The sequence below is a fragment of the Notolepis coatsorum genome (genome assembly GCF_963971535.1).
Source record: "Notolepis coatsorum genome assembly, chromosome: 4".
Lineage (NCBI taxonomy): Eukaryota > Metazoa > Chordata > Actinopteri > Aulopiformes > Paralepididae > Notolepis > Notolepis coatsorum.
In genome coordinates, this window is record NC_140168.1 from 84,441,826 (window position 1) to 84,465,173 (window position 23,348).

General features: G+C 42.6%; 1 protein-coding gene across 16 annotated transcripts in view; it reads left to right on the top strand.

The window, feature by feature from the left end:
- The window catches only part of nfyc (nuclear transcription factor Y, gamma), a 57,689-nt gene that overhangs the window by 28,101 nt on the left and 6,240 nt on the right, over positions 1–23,348 (top strand). For 8 of the 16 annotated variants that reach the window (XM_084312331.1, XM_084312317.1, XM_084312322.1 and 5 more), the window contains exons 3-6: positions 2,652–2,720; positions 6,641–6,778; positions 13,135–13,230; positions 19,432–19,602. In XM_084312331.1, coding sequence (XP_084168457.1) covers positions 2,652–2,720; positions 6,641–6,778; positions 13,135–13,230; positions 19,432–19,602 — 474 coding nt within the window. Of the gene's footprint in view, positions 1–2,648; positions 2,721–6,640; positions 6,779–13,134; positions 13,231–19,431; positions 19,603–23,348 lie in introns of all 16 variants that reach the window. The other 8 variants (XM_084312316.1, XM_084312324.1, XM_084312325.1 and 5 more) reach the window with 2 other exon arrangements.

The window sequence follows — 23,348 nt, forward strand, 5'->3', positions numbered from 1 at the left end:
AGAACACTGGAGCGCACAGATTAAAAGTAGAACACTGGAGCGCACAGATTAATTAAAAGTAGAACACTGGAGCGCACAGATTAATTAAAAGTAGAACACTGGAGCGCACAGATTATTTAAAAGTAAACACTGGAGCGCACAGATTAAAAGTAGAACACTGGAGCACACAGATTAATTAAAAGTAGAACACTGGAGCGCACGGATTAAAAGTAGAACACTGGAGCGCACAGATTAATTAAAAGTAGAACACTGGAGCACACCGATTAAAAGTAGAACACTGGAGCACACAGATTAATTAAAAGTAGAACACTGGAGCATACCGATTAAAAGTAGAACACTGGAGCACACAGATTAATTAAAAGTAGAACACTGGAGCACACAGATTAATTAAAAGTAGAACACTGGAGCACACCGATTAAAAGTAGAACACTGGAGCACACAGATTAAAAGTAGAACACTGGAGAAAACCGATTAATTAAAAGTAGAACACTGGAGCGCACAGATTAATTAAAAGTAGAACACTGGAGCGCACAGATTAAAAGTAGAACACTGGATCGCACAGATTAAAAGTAGAACACTGGAGCGCACAGATTAATAAAAAGTAGAACACTGGAGCGCACAGATTAAAAGTAGAACACTGGAGCACACAGATTAAAAGTAGAACACTGGAGCACACAGATTAAAAGTAGAACACTGGAGCGCACAGATTAAAAGTAGAACACTGGAGCGCACAGATTAAAAGTAGATAACGTTTATTTATGAGTCGTTAAATGAAGTTTATTGCCTTTTTAATCCATATGTTCCAGTGTTCTACTTTGGACTAAATCTCTGAAAATCTCATTCAGGTTCAACGTGGCCCTACTCTGACAGATCAGTACAGGCCTACGTTTCCTCTTGACACGGTTTGGTTGATGCGCATGTAACCTTCATTCATAAAGACTCGTTGGGACGCACATAAATAACAACAATATTTTGGGTTTCAGCCCAGTGGAGCTATTTGACTGTCGACTCTCAACGATCTCCATTCAAATCAAATCAAATTAATTTGTAAAGCCCGCAATCACATGTCAATGTCCCCATGGGCTGGCTCGTGAGGACGTTTTTACACTTGGTCAGTCTGATCCTTACACACACACACTAGCAGGATAATAAATATCCATCCCTGACTGCACATCGAGAGGTTATGTTCATATGAATAAGCAATAACGCATACAATTATGATGATGCAGGTGTTTTACATGGACACTTGCACACAAACATGCACACATGCCACACAAACATGCACACACGCCACACAAACACAAGCAGGCATGCACACATATTAGGCACACACACATCACACAGCATAAATTTTTTTGTTTATTTTGTCCAGCATGTGGTCTTTGTACTGCATGATTATGTACATTGTTTATTGTCTTTATTGTTCATTGTCTCTGTATTGCATGTTCTTTGCATGTTTTGTGTTCACATCAACCTGCAAAGGGACTACAGATTGAAATGAGTTTATAGCTACAATCTGGCATGTTTACATATACATGTTCTTTAACACTTTGAATGCCCAGCAGGGGGCGCACATTTAGTGCTTGAATGCCCAGCACCACTTCAATGTTAACGTTAATATCGCCTAATCTATGTTTTAAATTATGGCTATGTGTCTAATCTGCCCGTCGCATTATCAATGACCCATTTCCAGTCAACATTGTTGAAGCAGATTGTTTTTTTATCGGTTAATTTCCGTTTTATATCATTTTGAAAGGCCCTCGTTTTCAAGAAGAAAAAAAAAGAATCCCTGCTAAACGCTGATGTACTGTAATATTCTAGAACGTTGTCATTGTTCGGCTTATTTATGAATTTTTTTCAAATAAACGCTAGATCATCGATAGTATATGTGTACATATGCACGCTGGTGCCGCAAGCTGTAAATCGATTCTCTTATTTCCTGATCACTCGCACAGTCAAAACAGCCATATCAGGGGGAAAGCTTATATCTCCGTGAAAAAAGGTCTGATTATCCTAATACTGGTAAAATAGATTCCTTACCTGAGATCAGATGGTATCCAAATGGATTATTCCAATTCCTGATCGACCATTCCAAAAATCGATCCTTTTATTGATCCACCGCGTATACAGTAAAACACATAATCCCCGCTGCTCTGATGGTCCAGCATGAAGCTGATTGGCCCCGGTTGCTTGCGTGAGAAGTAAAATGTGGAGTCCGGGTCTTTTTTCCCCATGCATTTTCATTGAATCCAATCCAAAAGGGTGAATTACCATCTGGGAGACGATAGGGGGCGCTTTTTTCACATCTGAGCGCCGGGGGTGGCTGATTTACCAACGGTAGACTCGTTGATGATATATGAATTCAGATCGCTAATATATAAACCTGAGAACTCAGTTTGGGCATTCAAAGTGTTAATGTGTATTGTCCCTATTTTTTTAATAAATTGAAACAAACACAATCACATATTTTCATTATGCTTTATTGTTTTGCATTTGATAAAATACGATCAATCGGTAGATTTTTTGATACATTTCTACACTGATTATCTCAAAATGGCAGATATCACCAGACCAATCAGTCTACCACTAACACACACACACACGTCACTGTGGCTCGCCGCCCCCTAACACCCAGCGCTCTGTTCCAGAAGGATTTCCGTGTGCAGGAGCTACCTCTGGCCAGGATCAAGAAAATCATGAAGCTGGATGAGGACGTCAAGGTAAAAGGAGGAGGACGACATCGGGACGGACGTCTGCACTATTATTCACCTCATTTCATTTATTCGTTTATTTGGAAGGGACAACATGTATTAATGGACAATACACATAATGCACTGTAAATACACAGGATTTAGCAAGGGATGCTAATTTTGATCCTCAGTCGCCCAAACATGAAACTAATAAAATACAAAAACAGTCGGAGCAATATAAAAACATGTTAAAACAAAAGAACAATAATTTACAAAAACATGGCTACAAGGCTAAAAGACCAAGACCATGAAGGTCCTATATATGGTCACATGCTTGGTGTTCTAGAAACCATATGTTTAATTTAATTAAATTTTATGAATTCTCCCAGGGGGGGAGGACAGTGTCCATATAATGTTTTGTAAATCATACAGACCTGTTTGAACGACTTGAAATTAGAAAAACTAAGAAAACTGTATTTTTTCATTATGACTCACCTCGTGTTTCGGACGCTGCCAGCTTGGACCATTTTGATCTTTCTATGAGCTTGTTACCTGGTATCTATAAAGAGATACGTTAGACTTTTGAAGTCCCATTGGTTTTTAATGAAATACACCATTCTATTCCTTTACACGTATCTTTGTGACAAGGATAACAAGCAGTTTTGTGCTTACAGGTGTGTTATTTAGCTACTCAGTTTGGATATATCCACACTAGCTTGTACACCAAGAAATCATCAATAACCATCAGTCAGTAGCCTTTACTGTGCTGTATTTCCCCATGTTGGAAAGTAGATGTCTCCCCCCAAGCAGAACTATATTCCTTTATTGATCTCCTTGGGGGAAATGTGGGCGTCATTCAGGCAGCATGGGGTAGGGGAGGTACAGGTATGGGCAGGGTAATAGACGAAAGACAATAAATATAGGCAATAAAATGTAATCTGAATATAAAGATACGAGAACAAATAAATGGTGTAAACAATATAATTTACTCTGAATATAAAAATATGAGAAAAATATTTATATTATATCAGTTATAATTAGGGGTGTAAATATTTGACCCCACTTCGATTTGATTACGATTCTTCAGGCAACGATTCAATGCATCATGAAATCTCTTCATTTGACCACGATTCGATGCGATACATTTTCGATCAGTTAATTCCCCCCAAAATGTTGAATACACAAATGTGGCTGAGGGAACTGATTCACTCAGCATGAATGGACTATAGGTCAATAAAAGAAATCGACCAATAAATCTTTTATTTTTTTATAAATAAATAATCGACTAACTTTTTCAATCGATGCAGTTGAATTGTCACCTTAGTATTTTTTTATTTGAATATATATATTTATATATACCATGAGTCAATTCAAGAAATCTAAGAAATGACTGTTAACATGGTCTTTAGTTCACTAGCTTTGAGCTGAATCCCCCCCCAAAAAAACCTATTCACTGAACTAAGTATAGAGAACAACTCGCTGGCTTGAAAACAATATTTTTATTAACATTATCCCTTGTAAATCTTTAGGCGATGCTACTTTTTTCCTTTCATCTACATACGTAATTCCATTGAGGATTACCGCATGACACAGATATCCAGCGTCCTGGCCAGCTTCTTAGCGGCGATATTATGCACAAACACGCTGAACAGCCTCGACCCACATACAGCTAGAAGGACAAACCCACTCATACCAATCATGCTCGTCGTGAAAGAAAGTAAGGCTGAGATGATATGCCATTTGGAAGAATCGATAAATCGGGTCCAAATGATCGATAAATAATATCGATATTTGTATTAGTAATTAAACAAAATATATCTTTAGTGTTACAGATTTCCCCCATTCAAAACTACCTCAGTGATCCTTCTCATTTTATAGTCGGTGGTCTCTGGATGTGATGGAGGAGTGTACTGCATATTGAATGCAGAGTTGCAATTCAACTGAATTTACATGAAATGGGGATGTTTTTTTTTTTTTTTCACGCAGTTATCTATAAGTGGCCTCAGCCTTAAAAGAAAGCCGGGTTTCTACCAGTGAAAAAACTAAAAACGTTGTGTTTTGAGTGAGCCGTTTTGTGACTGCTTTCCAGTCTCCTATCAGACCATACATCTCCAGTCTCCTATCAGACCATATATCTCCAGTCTCCTATCAGACCGTACATCTCCAGTCTCCTATCAGACCATACATCTCCAGTCTCCTATCAGACCATACATCTCCAGTCTCCTATCAGACCATACATCTCCAGTCTCCTATCAGACCGCACATCTCCAGGTCACCCAATGGTCTTTGTCCACTGGCGGGGGATTATCTTATCTGACCCGGGCTATTCCTGGTCTATAGAAGGAATCTCAGCCAGAGCCCGTCTTGTGTGTGTGTTTATACTGTATCTGTGTGTGTGTGTGTGGCTGGTTTATGCCGTGTTGAGCGAGCTGTCCTAATTTAAGAAGCAGCTTAAAAAAGGTAAAGGGATCAGGAGACGACTGAAATATATGAAGACTGGGCCCTTATGCTGGTCATGACACAGCAGTTTATATTGCGTGTGCACGTGTGTGTTTTCCTATCCTTGTGGTGACCAGATGTAATGTATGCCCTGCTTAAAACTCAAACGGTTACATAATTCACACCTGGGTGCTGCCCAGTACAACCATCCTGACACTGTTGACCACTAGGAGCTGCCCAGTACAACCACAGTCTGACACTGTTGACCACTAGGAGCTGCCCAATACAACCACAGTCTGACACTGTTGACCACTAGGAGCTGCCCAGTACAACCACAGTCAGACACTGTTGAACACTAGGAGCTGCCCAGTACAACCACAGTATGACACTGTTGACCGCTAGGAGCTGCCCAGTACAACCACAGTCTTGACACTACTGGCTGCTAGGAGCTGCCCAGTACAACCACAGTCTTGACACTACTGGCCGCTAGGAGCTGCCCAGTACAGTACCTGGTACCGGCCCACGGTATAGTATAAAATCCATACCTTTCTGTGGCTCCATGGCAGCAGTATACCTTCATATTCCATAGACCTTCCAGTCCTACAACATGGTTAGATTATGGCAAGGGTTGTAAATCAAGGGCTGGGTAATTAATGTAAGTCAATGCAATGTCCCCCCCGCAAGGAAGGAAAACATGGCTGTATGAGTGTTTATATATGCACCTATGTGCGCGCGTGCGTGCATGTGTGTAAGCTTGAAATACCACCTCCATGTGTCTAACCTCCTGCACATGCAGGTTAGCCAAGACAAACTAAGCTAATTATTGAGTTTCTGGAGCTGGTGTCCCAATGTCATTCACCAGAGAGACCGTTTGAAGTTGATGTTTCTACCGTGTTCGATACAAACTGCTCTAATGATCATATCACCCACACTAGATGAATCATCTAACGTTGGCCACGGAATTATAAACGACCCCCCCCCCCCCCCCCCCCCATCCGGTCAACATCAGATGATAAGTAGTAACTTCTAGAAGCACGTCCATTTGAAATGTTTTATCTCGCGCCGATCGCTATCAAACTGTATTTGATCATCAATATAATGCATTTAGGGCTATAAATCACATTCTGCAGAATGCTGCAGAAAACGATAAAAACATATTTATACTTTAGACCGTATTTTAGTATGAATATGTGAATGAAAAAGTATAACGTTGCTACATCCTGAACGATAGATAATTGACGTTGAATGGGCCATAGTAATGTCAATTTAGCAATACAATTTAAAAAGTTATAGCCCTGCAAAGAAGGGGAACTTCTCCATAGACAAATAGAGCTGGCAGAGGATGGTATTATGATGTACATAAGCCTGGCAAAGAAAGTGTTAATATCCTATATATATATTCTAATTCATATAAATATATTCTTTATATAAATATATATAAACTATCCTTAGATTTAACCACTTCTGAATCCAGTCTCTCTCTCTCTCTCTCTCTCTCTCTCTCTCTCTAGATGATCAGTGCAGAGGCCCCTGTGCTGTTTGCCAAGGCTGCTCAGATCTTCATCACAGAGCTCACGCTCAGAGCCTGGATCCACACTGAAGACAACAAGCGACGCACACTCCAGGTGAAAAAGACACACACACTACAGGTGAAAAAGACACACACACCGTTCTAGTATATGAGAGTGTGTAACTCTTGGACACACACACCTGGGACCGGCCCAGTACAGTGACTGAGTAACGGCAGCTGACAGCAGCTTGCGTCATTATTTGTTTTTATTTATATTTTACCCACAGCTCATAGTGTAGTCTTCTTTTTTTTGAGAGAGAGAGATTAGAAAATAAATAGGGGCAGAGTAGCTAGCCGTAGTAGCTAACCATAGTAGCTCACCATAGTAGCAAGCTGTAGTAGCTAACTGTAGTAGCTAGCCATAGTAGCTAACCATAGTAGCTAGCTGTAGTAGCTAGCTGTAGTAGCTAACCGTAGTAGCTAACCGTAGTAGCTAACCGTACTAGTAGCTAACCATAGTAGCTAGCTGTAGTAGCTAACCATAGTAGCTAACCGTAGTAGCTAACCGTACTAGTAGCTAACCGTAGTAGCTAACCGTACTAGTAGCTAACCATAGTAGCTAGCTGTAGTAGCTAACCATAGTAGCTAACCATAGTAGCTAGCTGTAGTAGCTAGCTGTAGTAGCTAACCGTAGTAGCTAACCGTAGTAGCTAACCGTACTAGTAGCTAACCATAGTAGCTAGCTGTAGTAGCTAACTGTAGTAGCTAACCGTAGTAGCTAACCGCTAACCGTGAATATGTTAGTGATCGAGTGACATCGCCAGTCATAGAGGTAAAACAAGTTAATTGAGATAAAACGAGTACAAACTGTCATAGATGTGAAGCAAATCCTTCTTTCATAAAGTGCAATGCATGTGCACCGCCACTAGGGGGAGAGTAGCTAACCGCAAGTGATACACCCACACTTTGAACTCAACAGAGGCACAGGATAAATCGGTACGCCGCTGATCAGATTCATAACCGATCCATGACTAACAGGCTGGGCCTGGGAAAGGCAACACATTATTGACCTGTAATCAGTATTTAGGCGCAGACCTAGGGAGTGTCGTTATAACATGGCGCACGTGGAGTAGACTTGACTTGCGCCCGGTTGTCCCCAGGTCTAGGCGTGTGTCTTGTCGGACGCCGTCTCTGGTCCTCGTCGTGCACACCAACAGCTAAAACGTGGACCTCGGTCTGAGACGTCGGTCGATTTGAATAATAATATTTAAACTCCAGAGACTGTAAAACTGACCCGAGTTCAGTCGGTCTCATTCACCAACGGACTTAGGACAAAATATATGATACATTTTGGTCTTAGCGCCACTTAAGAATTTTTTGGGCATATTTTGGGATTCACGAACGGCCCCTTCTCCTGGATTCGGTCCTAACTAAAAGCAGGATTTAGGAGCGCTGATGAGCAGTCGTAAGTCGACAGACTGGTGTGCGCCGTGCTGTGTTCTTAACCTGTTGAGCCCGGAGCCCTATTTTCTGAAAATCCACCTAAAATACATACCTAAGTAAATGGAATATTGCTCCACTTCTACAAGGGACATTAGCATATTCTTTGTATCTAGGGACATCTATGGTCCTCAGTGAATGTATTCCCAGTCTCAGAAATATTGTGTCTATTAATAGGCTTGCTTAAATTGTGATGAAACAAAGGAGAATATGAATTATGATTTTTCTTTGCATCTTTGACAGTGAATAACACCATGCTAAAAATGACCAGACATAAGAAACTGCCACTGAGCTCGTCCAGTACCTTCTTGAGATCACGTGTACAAACAATCGAAGGAAATTAATAAAGGGAAGATGATGTAGATACATTACTGAATTCTGCCATCCGGACCCATGCAATTTGAAATATTATTATAGAATATGAGGCCTATAAATGACCTTATTATAGCCAATTTGCACACTATGGATCGGGCCAAATCTCCTCTTTCAAATGGCATACTTCAATTTGGATTTAGTATCACCAGCCATGCATAAAGAACAGAGAATGAAATCTACTGTATGTACAGTAGGTTTTTTATTCTTGCGACAGCTCAGCCATTTTTAAACTGATTTCAAATCGGATGGTTGCTAAATGCTCAAAATAGGGGAGACAAACTAACTGCACTCCAATATATGCCAATAATGTTCCGTTTTGTGGTATATAATCCCGAGTAATAAGAGAAATTAAAATAATTCATACACTAGTCATTTGTTTGAAGGCAGCTAGAGGCCGTTGGGAAGTGTAGTTTAGAGCTCTGGATGTCCTCTTCTCAAAATGACTACATTCAGCGACGGTCGCTTTTTCAAAATGGCGTATCCCCGTGATCACAACGGATCAAAAACTAAAATCTCTAACACTTTAACCTATTGGTAAACAAACGTATTGCTGAAGATATACACTATGACTGCTGTTGTGACATGGTTAGGATGTTTATATATGAATACGTTTGAAAAAAAATACTATAATTATGTCAGACAGTCTAGACTCTAGAGAGAGACTGATTTATGACGTGATGTCATTTGCGGTCCGGTACCGGACCGCACGGGCGGAAGAGGCTAAGGGTCTATTACAGGTTTCTATTTTCAAATGTCACAATAAACAACAATTTATGTACAAAGAGGAAACAGAAGTGTGTGTGGCCAACTTTAGTTTCATCTAGTTCCTGTACTATATGTACTTGTGTACACACGCACACACAGTACATATACACACACACACACACACACAGTGTCTGCGCGCGCATACCAGCATCCCCCGAGGACGTTCCCCTCTGTTAACCCTTTCACTGCCACACTACAGAAGGTTAACCCTTTACTATCACACTACCGACGGTCGCCGTGAAAGGGTTAACCGTTTGGTAGTGCGGCAGTGAAAGGGTTCAATTTAGTTCCCCGCTGAAAGAGAAGCCGGGGCAGGGCGCCGGTGACCCACTTTTCCTCCCAGTACCGTTCCCGTGCTTCCTCGTCCAACGCGGCTCGACAACATGGACCCGGGAACGGGGGCGCGCGATAGGACAACGGTTTTCCGTCTCTGATGACACGCCCACCGCGTCAGCGATTTTTGGCGTCTACGCCGGCTCTTGAGGAATACTCCGATTAACTCTATCAGCTGTTATTCTTTTTTATCTCTCTTAAATGAGATTTAGAGTTTTGAGAATTGGACATTCTAATGATGATCACAACGGCTACTAGCGGGTGAAAGCTACAGACTCTAAGATGGAATTCTTGAAGTAATTCATTATTTAATTAAATAAATAAAAAAGTATATTAAATGTAAATGTAATATATATATATATATATATATATATATATATATATATATATATATATATATATAACGAAAAAATGATGTACACCTGAAAGTGTTATAATGAAAACATAGCCTGTTTTCTATACTAGATGACCAACACCCCATTGGTGACTCATCAACATCACAATCAATACTGCTCCCAGGAGTTTAGCAAATAGTTCCCTACAGATGGGGCCATTATAGACCTTCTCAGTAGAATTCTGTTGCTGGGTACAGCTTGGGCACAAGTTTATTTCCTGCCAAACGTTGTTGCCACAGGACATTAACTGAAGACAAACGCTGTGCTCATACCTCATGTTACGCGTAACACGTAAAACGTATAAAAAACAACAAATTATAGGGCGATCGATCGTGGCGACTACGGAATAATTTAACGAATAAAATCGACAACACCTGCAACTGTCGCCCAGCCTTTTTTAACTTTCATGTAAATTGTCCTGCTTCATGTCTTACATACTGTGTCATTTTATTTGGTTGTTTGTTTAACTATTTCCCTTACCTCTGTGATGTATGTATCATCTCTGTTCAATAGTCTTATGTGGATTGTTAAATTTCGTTCTTGTTACCCTTCGAGAGGCCCTTTGTCCTCTCGCCTGGCCGTCATTGTAAATAAGAATGTTCTTAACACATTCCCGGCCATTAGATTAGACGGGCCCCACTCTAGGACGCCAGCTTTTCATTACAACTTTTCACTGTGCGTGACGTTGTTTGTAGAGCTAAATCTATATTTTCTATTATAGCTATGTATCCATTGTCAATTGACAGTTTAAACCTTCCCTTCAATATGCCATAAAGAAATAATTTTCTCATCAATACGTTCCCGTTTTATAGCCTAATGAATATGAGCGTTGTATGGGAATGATCTGGGATCATTCCTGCAAAGCTAGTTATAAGGCGCTAAGCTAATAACGTTAAATCGATTGGCGTTACACAAGTTCGATTGGCCCTACACAAGTTAAAAATAAAAATGCATATGATCTGTATCATGTTCCACCATGAATGCATGAAAGGGGGGGGGGGGAAGTCGTTTCTGATTATTGATTACCAATAACGGCATTCGTTGTTACCGCAACATAGGCTGAGCAGGGGGATGGCTATGAGAACAAGGCCCGATCAGGCTGAAATTGACGTCAAATCGCTCTTACCTGTGGCCGGTTGGATTCCAAAAAGAATTTCCCAGTTATTTGATCGCCATCTGGTAGATCGATATATCCATTGGCTGATGCTATATTCCTTTACTGCATACTGAATTCGGCGTCGCAAAAAGTATTCCAGGCGATTGGGTGAAGCCCTCGCTTCAGGCTAACAGAAAGGTCCGCCCGGAGCGAAAAAAAAGTGACACCAGGTCTGCAACAAGGATGACTGCATTCTCGAGACAGCGCCACTACCTGGATCTGGCCGGTACTGCACTTTTCGAGTCCCAATATGCCTTTTCCAGCCAAAATACAGCTCTGTGACAGTGAATAGGATATTAAAATCGAATAAAAGAAAAAACTAGCATCTGCTCCCAATCACGTATATATACGTGGATGGCCCCGGATGTGTTAAAGGTGTTATGGATAACATTCAGCCACTAGATGTCACACTAGAGCAGCATGTCATTTATCCAATCAGGTGCATTCCACCTGGAAATCGGAAGTAAGGAGGGGAAACATGAACACAACTTGTAAACAACATTCATTTTCGACCTGCCACCTTTTTTTAAATGATTAATTCATTAATCAGTTATAATTTTTTTGGCGGGAAAGCAATACTTTTATTCCCCACCTTTTCTAAAAGCTCTGTGAATTTATTCTTTTTAAAACATGTTTACTCTTCATACAAACGTTATCTATAGCACCTTTTTAAATAAAGGTTCAATCTAAATGAATACATGTGCCACTGTGCACGGCGAGGAGAAGGCAAAGAGGGGGCAAGGAGAGTGTTGATCCAAGTTCCTGAGGAGGAAGAGAGCGATGTCACACCTGGACGTCAAGAGGAGAGCGCTGTGAAGCGGAACATGAAAGCAGAAAGACCGCTTTATCCATTTATCCATTCACATGCCTTTGAGAGATTAGCGGCCCATGGGCGCTTTTTATATATGTGTGTGTGTGTGTGTGTCAACAGAGAGGGAGAGAGAGAGGTGGGGGGGTTGCACACTGAGGAATCTCGGTCAGTTTGTCTTGGAGGTTTCCTTTATTTGAAGACCTACTTTGAAAGCGTGTTCACTTGACTGTCAAACAGATCTGTCATCCTGGAGTCCCGGGTCTTTGGGAATGAAACCCGTCTACCTGCACACTTTTAAATAGACCCCTTGATTTCCGTGAGGTTCTGCACAATCGCATTCTACTCCACGGATGGCGTGTTAGGTGTGTGTATGATGTGTGCTTTTCATTCATGATGCGATGTCGGTGTGTGACTGCTTTGTTGGCAAGCCACCCCCCTTTTTTTTTTACACACACACACACACAGTCACACAGTCACACACCCACAGAGCCCGGGCCCTATTGTGCCAAGGGCACGCCGATCTGGGTCACCATGGCGACAGCCATCAATAGACCAAGTGTAGATGCGACCCGCATGTTACTAGATATTAATCAAGCCTCTATAAATAGCCCCTGGTGGAGAGCGAGGGCCACAATGGGGGGTCCTGACTGCCAATATCCTGTGGAAAATTCCATAGAGACGCGGGCACAATGAGACGCCGTTATCGGAGTGTGCCGAGCGGAGCGAGCGCTCGTGATGTCAGGAGGACGTCACTCTGTGTTCACACGCACACACACACACACACACACACACACACATGCACGCGCGCACACACACCAGGGCTGAGCTCGGGAGTCTGCCTATTTGTTTTTCTGTTTCCTTTTACTCGTTGAAAGATGGAGTTCTTTTTTAGAGTCTGATTTGTCTCTGCGCGGCCCCGCCCCCATTCACCTGGCTCATCAAAGTGGCCTGCTGTTCCATGGGGGGGGGGCTTTATTTTGCCTGCACAGTCAATAGTCTGTCATGTGTCTATTTTTAGGAAAGAACAGAGCTAGCGCGTTCAGAGCGTCCAAATGGTGCGGGTTTATATTTAGAGTCGCTGCGCTTAAATTGACTTAGCAGTGTGTCTAGTTTTAACCCCTCCTCCTCCGCTCTGTTTTTCTTCTCTTTTTTTTAAACAGAGGAACGACATCGCCATGGCGATAACAAAGTTCGACCAGTTCGACTTCCTGATCGACATCGTGCCCAGAGACGAGCTGAAGCCCCCGAAACGACAGGTGGGGAAGATAACACAACCCAGGGTGCATTATGGGAAAATAATATCACAACCCAGTGTACATTATGGGAAAATAATAACACGACCCAGGGTGCATTATGGGAAAATAATAAAACAACCCAGGGTGCATTATGGGGAAATAATAACAACGCAGGGTGCATTATGGCGAAATAATAACAACCCAGGGTGCATTATGGCGAAATAATAACAACCCAGGGTGCATTATGGGGAAATAATAACACCAACCAGGGTGCATTATGGGAAAATAATAAAACAACCCAGGGTGCATTATGGGGAAATAATAACACAACCCAGGGTGCATTATGGTAAAATAACACAACCCAGGGTGCATTATGGTAAAATAACACAACCCAGGGTGCATTATGGGGAAATAATAACACAACCCAGGGTGCATTATGGGGAAATAATAACACAACCCAGGGTGCATTATGGGGAAATAATAACACAACCCAGGGTGCATTATGGGGAAATAATAACACAACCCAGGGTGCATTATGGTAAAATAACACAACCCAGGGTGCATTATGGTAAAATAACACAACCCAGGGTGCATTATGGTAAAATAACACAACCCAGGGTGCTCTTAGCGCTGGACATTATGATAAAATAATAACACAAGTAAAACAGCGATGGTGAAGATGATTGTTAGGATAGCGGTTCAACATCTGGGATTGGAAGGTCTGGGCTGGGAGGAGGTGTATAGCGAATTGGCTGAGGGGGCTGAGAGGGACAAAGCAGCCCAGAATAAGATCGCAGGGGGCAAGGAGGGTCCCGCGGAGGGGGGCCCAGACAGGAAGTAGCAGCATTAGCTGCACTCCAATGGACAATGTAGTTGATGACGGGGTCCAGAAGAAGGAGAAGAAGAAGAGCCCATAAAAAGAATTGCGGAGGGCAGTAATACGCCACGATGCGTCTACACTGCCGGAAATTCAAATAAGAAGAAGTACACAACCCAGGGTGCTCTTAGCGCTGGACATTATGATAAAATAATAACACAACCCAGGGTGCTCTTAGCGCTGGACATTATGATAAAATAATAACACAACCCAGGGTGCTCTTAGCGCTGGACATTATGATAAAATAATAACACAACCCAGGCAGGGGAGGAAATTAGGCCACTTTACTCGCCAAATGCGAGTATTTTTTACGTTTGGCGAGTAATTCATGAAGAGCACTCGCCAGTCTGGCGAGTACTTGTAATTACAAAACAAACAAAAAAATCATTCTGCAATCTGCTGATTCGCTCACTGGCACAAGCCGAACTCTGACTCCCCCCTTGATTCCTCCCATTTGCGCCTCAATCCAACCATAACCAATGAACATCATCGTTGTACAGATGCGCTCTAAGCTCCTCCAATGAACACTCATTTTCTAGAAGATGCCGCCCATCTAGGGGAAGTGGACAGATCACTGCGCGCGGACCTACAGACTCCTGCCACCGGCTTGACAACGTAGACAAACTTAGACAAAAACACATCAGTGGATGAAAATAATTGCATGTAGTGTCGTCGCTTTCGGATATCAGTGCGGTCTGACATGGGGGCGAACAATAGCATGCGACGCGTCTCCTTCGAGTCGGATGAGAATGACAAGTCAACCAGGCACCAGCATTAGCCGGCTAGCTACCTAGCATGTAACAAGCTACCATAACGCGCGTTCAACATAGTGGACTATACTGAGCGGCTTTGCTTAAATGCAGCCGAGTGACATTTTATTATTACCGGGGTTCCCCCCATATCACCACTCGCCCATATGCCCTTCACAACGTGATGTTGTCATACTTGGCATTCAGAATACACCTGCTGAACCCCTAGCGTTGTCGATTCGGTTCCAATGTATTGTCATCTTACAGCACAAGTACAGTACAACCAGAATACATTTGGCATACAACCAGAGTGCAAATGTAACAAGTCAAGTTGTTTTATTTAGCTATTACATTACAGTGAAATGCTTGGTTCTTTCACTGCCCAACTCAGTCCAACCTAGACCAGTCCAACCTAGTCCAGTCCAGCCCAGCATCTTTCACTGCCTAGTTCAGCCCAACCCAGTCCAGAATAGTTCCCTCTTTCATGTTAATATGTGATATCCTAATATTTTGAAGAGTAGAGACAGTGTGATTAATACGTGTTGTATGCTAATATTGTGAAGAGTAGAGACTGTTATTAATGTTTTATGCTAATAAATATTTTAAAGAGTAGAGACACGGTGTGATTTTTACTATGATTGAAAATCAATTTAGACAAAGACATACAAAGAAGTAATTATCACAATTAGCGATTTTTTTGGGCTGGTAAAAAATCAGTTTGTCTGGTAAAAAAAATCAGATACTCGCCAGTTGGCTGGTAAGCCAAAAAGTTAGTTTCCTCCCCTGAACCCAGGGTGCTCTTAGCGCTGGACATTATGATAAAATAATAACACAACCCAGGGTGCTCTTAGCGCTGGACATTATGATAAAATAATAACACAAGTACACAACCCAGGGTGCTCTTAGCGCTGGACATTATGATAAAATAATAACACAAGTACACAACCCAGGGTGCTCTTAGCGCTGGACATTATGATAAAATAATAACACAAGTACACAACCCAGGGTGCTCTTAGCGCTGGACATTATGATAAAATAATAACACAAGTACACAACCCAGGGTGCTCTTAGCGCTGGACATTATGATAAAATAATAACACAAGTACACAACCCAGGGTGCTTTTAGTGCTGAACAAACAACGGAGCAGTCTGAACGTTCCTCTGGGGGTGCAGTTCCATGGCTGGCAGTCTGGGGGCGCTGTAAACATCCTTGACTGGAAGCTGGGGTTTGGGCAGCGAGGGCTTTCAGTCGGATGTTTGCAGCGTCCTGTTGCCCCTGACAACCAATGATGAATAACACGGATGAGGACGATGAACAGTAACATAGATAGACATATGTACACTGCATTGCTTTCTGAAATTTGTACTTAAACGTGCTATAGATAACATTCAGCCACTAGATGTCGCACTAGAGCATTAGCGTGTCATTTATCCAATCAGGTGCATTCCATGTGGGCAAATAGTAAGTAGGGAGGGGATACATGCACGCAACATGTAAACAACAACATTCATTTTGGACTTTGCAAAAAAATTATTATGCTAAATTCATTAATCAATCATTTCTGGGGGGAGGGGGCAATAGCAATACTTTTATTATGTACCTTCCTAAAAGCTCTGTGGATGTATTATTTAAATGATTACTCTACATAAACATTTTGTTTATCTATAGCACCTTTCAAAATAAATAATAATAATGATCGAACATGCTCCCAAATCATAGAGGGACAAAAGGAAAACATGGTCTTTCAGTTTCCTGCCACTGGACAAGAGAGGTGTGATGTTGGGAGGAGTCGCCAAGGAGACCGTGTCCAGAGGTGTAAACATCCTACACTCTCAGCTGTGTTGTCATGGAGCTGGGAGGGGGGTGTTTACGCCCCTGGTGACGGGAGGCACGGCAACATCAACAGGAAGCTGGTTTTTGTCTTTCTTCCTTCTGCTTTTAATGTTTTGTGGTCACACAGCAGCCATTTTGTGTCTCTAAGGTTAGGCAGGGGTCCCTACAGACGGATAGATGGAGGTTAGATCTAGTTGTGTTTCTGAGGGAATAATGACCAAAATAATATATTTCCTGATTACTTGGGTCTCAAGTGATTGGTGTAGCTGAGCAAAATATATCAACTAGCCATAAAATAATCAACCGAACACAAACCCTGCCTTCTTTTCTCCATCCTCCAATCACAACTGTTGCTTCAGCCTTCCTACTCTCTCAAATAAAGAACCTTCTCTCCTGTGTCTCCCCTACTCTGTCTCCTTCTCAGCCGTCCTACTGTCTCTATAAAGAACCTTCTCTCCTGTGTCTCCCCTCAAAAGAAGTCAGGCCCAAGTCAGAGTTTTCCCATATATTAATAGCCACTTAATTGGCACACTAATCACCATTGGATACAGTAGACGGACCGTTAATTGATCCCAGAGGGGAAAGTTGGTTGTCGCTCAGCAGCCGTTAGACACACTGTGGAGTACAAGACGAGACAGATGGGATGGAAGCTTGAGCTATAAAACGGTGCCAAACGTCTAGACATGCCTGCCATCAAAACAAACTATAAACCTCCCATCAACCAGGACGCCTGTACGTTAATGCCAAGCAAGCAGTGCAAAAATGCTTCCGCATTCGTCACCGCACGCTAGTGCGGTAAAGCGCCCTTCTTTTCAGACAAATGCTACCGTGCGTGCACCGGCGGCGGCGTGCTCGCTCAGGTGCGTGCGTGCGCCGGCGTGCTCGCGCGAGGTGCCCGCGCATGCGACACGAGCGGAGCTCAATATATATAAGTCACCGCCCCTTATTCAGTATCCAACAAATAGCTCAATTGGCAAGGACACATGGCTGTGGATCCTATGGCTTGTTTGCTGGCGAGTTCGAATCCCATAGAAAATATTTTTTAACGTGATTTTTTTTTAACGTGTATTCTTTCGCCGATTAAGGTTAGGCATTGTTTCGGAGTTGGTTAAGGTTAGAACGGTTAAGTTTAGGCGCTGTTAAGGAGCTGGTTAAGGTTAGAGTTTGTCAAAGAGAATGGCAATATAATTTCTATGGTTAAGGTTAGGCATGGTTAAGGTTAAGGTTAAGGTTAGGCATTGTTTCGGAGTTGGTTAAGGTTAGAACGGTTAAGTTTAGGCGTTGTTAAGGAGCTGGTTAAGGTTAGAGTTTGTCAAAGAGAATGGCAATAGACAGCCTATTTCCGCGAAAATGAAAGGCGCATTACTGCATGCCACTACGGTAAATTTTTGCACTGCTTGCTTGGCATAAAGCTACACGCAACCAGGACTGCACAGAATACTTCCAAGCTTCGTTCAGAACCTAGGCATTTGAATATCGAATCAACATTTGGATGTGTGTGTGTGGGGTAATAAGGAGATCAAATATGTTGACCTAATCTAAAAGCATGTTAGATCTCTGTAATGGAGGAAAAAGTATTACGTACATAAATATCTTTAGTCCAATGACTCACATTATGATCTAACATCCACGCTGTTGAGTAAAGATAAGGGATGGAGTCAGGAGCTTGTGGATCAGGAGTCGACGTCGACCATATCGCACTGGAAAGTGAATTTGAAGCCAGTGAAGTGAGCAGCAAGCAGGCGTGTGGTTACTGACCAGTGTGATGGTGCCGTTTTTAGGATCTCTTCTCTGGCTCCTCTCATCCAGATTACGTTACTCATCCTGGGCCTCAGCCCATCAGTTATTTATCGCTCTCGTGCTCCTCTACAGTTACACATGCTGCTATAATACGTGGGGATGTAATGGACTTGTGTGTGTGTGTGGGGGGGGGGGGGTTAAAATGCAATAATACTATACAATGTACAAGTGATTAAACTGGAATATACATAAATGAGTACTACTGAGTAATAATGCTCATCTGATGTATGTACAGTGTTACATTATTATTATGTACTGTGATACAGGTATAAATACACTATGGTAGTTACGTCATACTGGCCAGCGGTATCATCATCAACCTTTATTTATTCTCGAAATTACAATTGAGGTCACCGTCATTTTCAATGTAGTCGAGACTTTACAGACATTTCAATGCACACATTTCTACAATATAACAATAATAAATATTAATAACTATATATATAGTACTCTCAGTCCAGAGTGCACCACAGCAATTAATATAAAAATGAACATAGGCATAAAATCAGCACACAAATTGACAAAAAAAAAAAATTATAACTAGTAAGAGTAGGTATGGGATATGTTCAGATATAGATATAGTAGATACAGGTATGTAAAACAGTAATATATGCACACACATATGATATATATTTTGTTATAGTCAAATTATTGTTCAGGGAGGTAGAGCAGTCGTCTGGTAATCCAGAGGTTCCTGGTTCGATTCCCGCTCCTCCCGGGCAGCATGTCCTTGAGCAAGAGACTTAACCCCTAACTGCTCCTGATGAGCAGGTCTGCACCTTGCATGGTCGCCTCCGCCGTCGATGTGTGAATGTGTGAATGAATGGGTAAAAATGTGAGGAACAAATTGTAAAGCGCTTTGGATAAAAGCTGCTATATACATGCAGCCATTTACAATTTTTTTTCTAAATAATCTGAGGATTCCAATAAATATTGAATGTGTGTGTGTGTTCCGTCACCAGGAGGAGGTACGCCAGTCGGTAGCGCCCGCAGAGCCGGTGCAGTACTACTTCACGCTGGCGCAGCAGCCAGGGACTGTGCAGGTCCAGGGTCAGCAGGTCGGAGGTCAGCAGGTCGGAGGTCAGACCATCCAGCCGGGACAGATCATCATCGCACAGCCACAGCAAGGACAGGTACCGCTGCACAGCCACACACACACACACACACACACACACACACACACACACACACACTAGGGCTGAGCCCAAACGTTCCAAGGTTCGGACCTTCGTTATCCCTGCGACCAATTATAACGTTAGTTACCATCTACCACTAAATGACTAAAAAAAAATTCTTAATTTTTTTTTTTTTTTTTACATTTATTTCTTTATTTTACACAAAATATATATCAGAATATCACAGTACTATGTTGTGTTTACAATAATTCGAAAGTCACGCACGAACACGGACACAACGCGGTCAGCGAGTCGCGGTGAAGAGGGGTCACCGTCATACATGACCAGGAAATGAATCGATGCTACGCACGTTAGTCTCGCTATGCAGGTTTAGCTTGCTTTACGTTAAGATAGCAGGAGCCGTCTGCCAACACAGATGCTGTTTCAACAAATGTATTCACAAAATGGATTACCATCCAAACATTATTGAAGACTCCTGTGACCAGTAAGTAGATACTACTTTTACTAACCATTTTTTGACCTCAGCAATATGCACATATGTGCCTAAAGTCAAGACTTGACAGTACTGAACCGTAAAAATTATTCATACGATTTTAAAAACTATGGTTCGATGGTCCGTTCGAAAAACCCTGCCGAAGTTCGAATCCTTAAACCGGCTTCGGGGATATAGCTCTAACACACACACACAGAACTGCATCACAACATACCTAGCATAGACGTTAAAGGTGCTATAGATGACATTCAGCCACTAGATGTCGCACTAGAGTACTGGCCTGTCATTTAATGGTAGATTGTAACTAACGTTATAATTGGTCGCATGGATAATCTTCCTTTATTAGGGTTATTATTAGTATGTCCCTTATACTACTGATTTAATTTATTATGATTATAATAATAATAATAATAATAATAGTATTATTATTATTTTGTATATACTTTTTGTTTTGTATACCAAGGAGGACCTTATTTGTATTACTAATATCAAGCAATGTCTCATAACATGAACACTGAAATATCATGTACCAAAAGTAAAAGCAATAAAAACTTTGAATTACAAAAGAATATAAATAATATGTGCAAACGTCCTTCCAGCTATGGGATCTAACACGACCACTCGGCAAGTTGGAATGTTCCTCCAGACGACACCGTCACCACTGTATATATCAACATATCCACTTTCTCACGTCTCAATGTACCGCACAACAAACACAGGTTTCCATGGCAACATGATCAAAGACTCCCAGGGCGGACTTCAAGAATATACATTAGATATGAATGGGATTGTCGGCTGTTCTGTTCATTCACTATCTGTGTGTACTGTACGCAGACCAGCCGGCAGCACCGCGACCTCCGTGTGGCAGGGCACCGCCTCTCTCCTCCCTGGTCCTGTGAAGTGGACTGTGAGGCAGTTGATACTGGAGTAATAACATTAGAGTAATAACACTGGAGGAATAACATTAGCTTTTATTGATATTAGTCTTGGCTGCGGCTGCTCAGCCTTCATTAAAGAGCTGAACACTCTCCCACCAGCGGGGGGGGGGGGGGGGGGGGGGGCTGACCTCAGAACACACCCAGGACATAGCTGTACCCCTCACACATACACCCAGGACATAGCTGTACCCCTCACACATACACCCAGGACATAGCTGTACCCCTCACACATACACCCAGGACATAGCTGTACCCCTCACACATACACCCAGGACCCCTCACACATACACCCAGGACATAGCTGTACCCCTCACACATACACCCAGGACATAGCTGTACCCCTCACACATACACCCAGGACCCCTCACACATACACCCAGGACATAGCTGTACCCCTCACACATACACCCAGGACATAGCTGTACCCCTCACACATACACCCAGGACATAGCTGTACCCCTCACACACACACCCAGGACATAGCTGTACCCCTCACACATACACCCAGGACATAGCTGTACCCCTCACACATACATCCAGGACATAGCTGTACCCCTCACACATACACCCAGGACATAGCTGTACCCCTCACACATACACCCAGGACATAGCTGTACCCCTCACACATACACCCAGTACCCCTCACACATACACCCAGGACATAGCTGTACCCCTCACACACACACCCAGGACATAGCTGTACCCCTCACACATACACCCAGGACCCCTCACACATACACCCAGGACCCCCCCCCCCCCCCCACACACACACACACACACACACACACACACAGAACATAGCTATACCCTGGCTTTACACAAACAGACACTCATTCATGCATACACCCCCCCCCCCCCCATCAGTTCTAGTCTAGATCTCTGACGGTAGAGGACACTACAGCAGAGTGGATCACCGTAGATTCAGTTCTAGTCTAGATTGGAGGTAGGTAGCCGCTGTCGGATGACAACATTTAACTCTCCAAAAACACCAACAATAAAATAATACTGTGTTCTGACCCAACAGCCAGGCGTGTTTTAGGTTCACAGGGTCATAAAAACACACATTCAATTCAATTGAGTTCTGTTCTCAAGTAAAAAAAATGAATGAATCACTAAAACTTTTGTTAATAAGAATATGGTTTGTCTTCTTGACAGTGACGGCTGTGCATTGCACTCACGCATACACAAACACACACACACACAAACACACACACACACACACACACACACAAACAGACACACAGAATTTAGAGTGCTGCATCCTCAATCTCCCTCCCTCTAATTATTCCCTAATCCCACTATTTATTTCCCTGAGGCTTCATCTCTCTCTCTCTCTCTCTCTCTCTCTCTCTCTCTCTCTCTCTCTCTCTCTCTCTCTCTCTCTCTCTCTCTCTCTCTCTCTCTCACACTCACTCACTCACTCACACCCGTGTCCTCTGCACATGCTCAGTGGGGCTCTTCTCCCCCCCCCCCTCCTCCGCGTGTCACGTGGAGCTGGTGTGCTGCCTGCTGCTGGTTCAGCAGCTCCCTTCAGCTGAGCTGTCAGGAGCAGAGGCTCCGAGCAGCAGAGCTGGCCTGGTTCCTCCGCTGCTGGCTCAGTGCTGCTGCTGCTGCTGCAGTCTCCTCTGAGAGGAGAGGAGGTCGCGCTACAGCCTCGCCTCACACTGTGCTGTGTAGTCAAGGAGGGTAGGCAGTAGGGCTGTACCGAATGTCATTTTTTAACATTCGAAGCTTCGATTGAAGTATTCGAACGAAGCTTCGAATGTCAATAAAAAAAATGTACTTCAAATTATTATTTTTTTTTTTCTCAAACTAAATCCTCAATTTTAATAAAGTGATTAATCTGATTAAATGAGTATTTTTCTTTTATTAAATCAACTTTCTTTAATGAATATAACTCATCAGTTTCGTCAACATAAAGAATCAAATAAGGGCACGGTTGGTATGAAAGTGATGGTGACGTCTTATGTATAATATTAGTGTTTAAACAGATTGAGGACAAAAATATATATATATATATATATATATATATATATATATATATATTTAAATTTCGAATGTTAGAATTTGAATGTCAACATTATGATCGAAGCTTCGAAGCATTCGGGACAGCCCTAGTAGGTAGGTCCACGTGCACCTCTCCCGGGGGCCTGAAAGGGGCTTAGAGAGGTGGGTTTATGGCGGATTTTTGGGTTGGGAAAGTGAATGAATAGCCGCCCCTCGATACCCACTCTTGGAGTGCCCTTGAGCAAGGCACTTAAAGCCCCCGAACTGCTTTTTTCTTTTGAGTCATGACCGCAACCCAACGATTA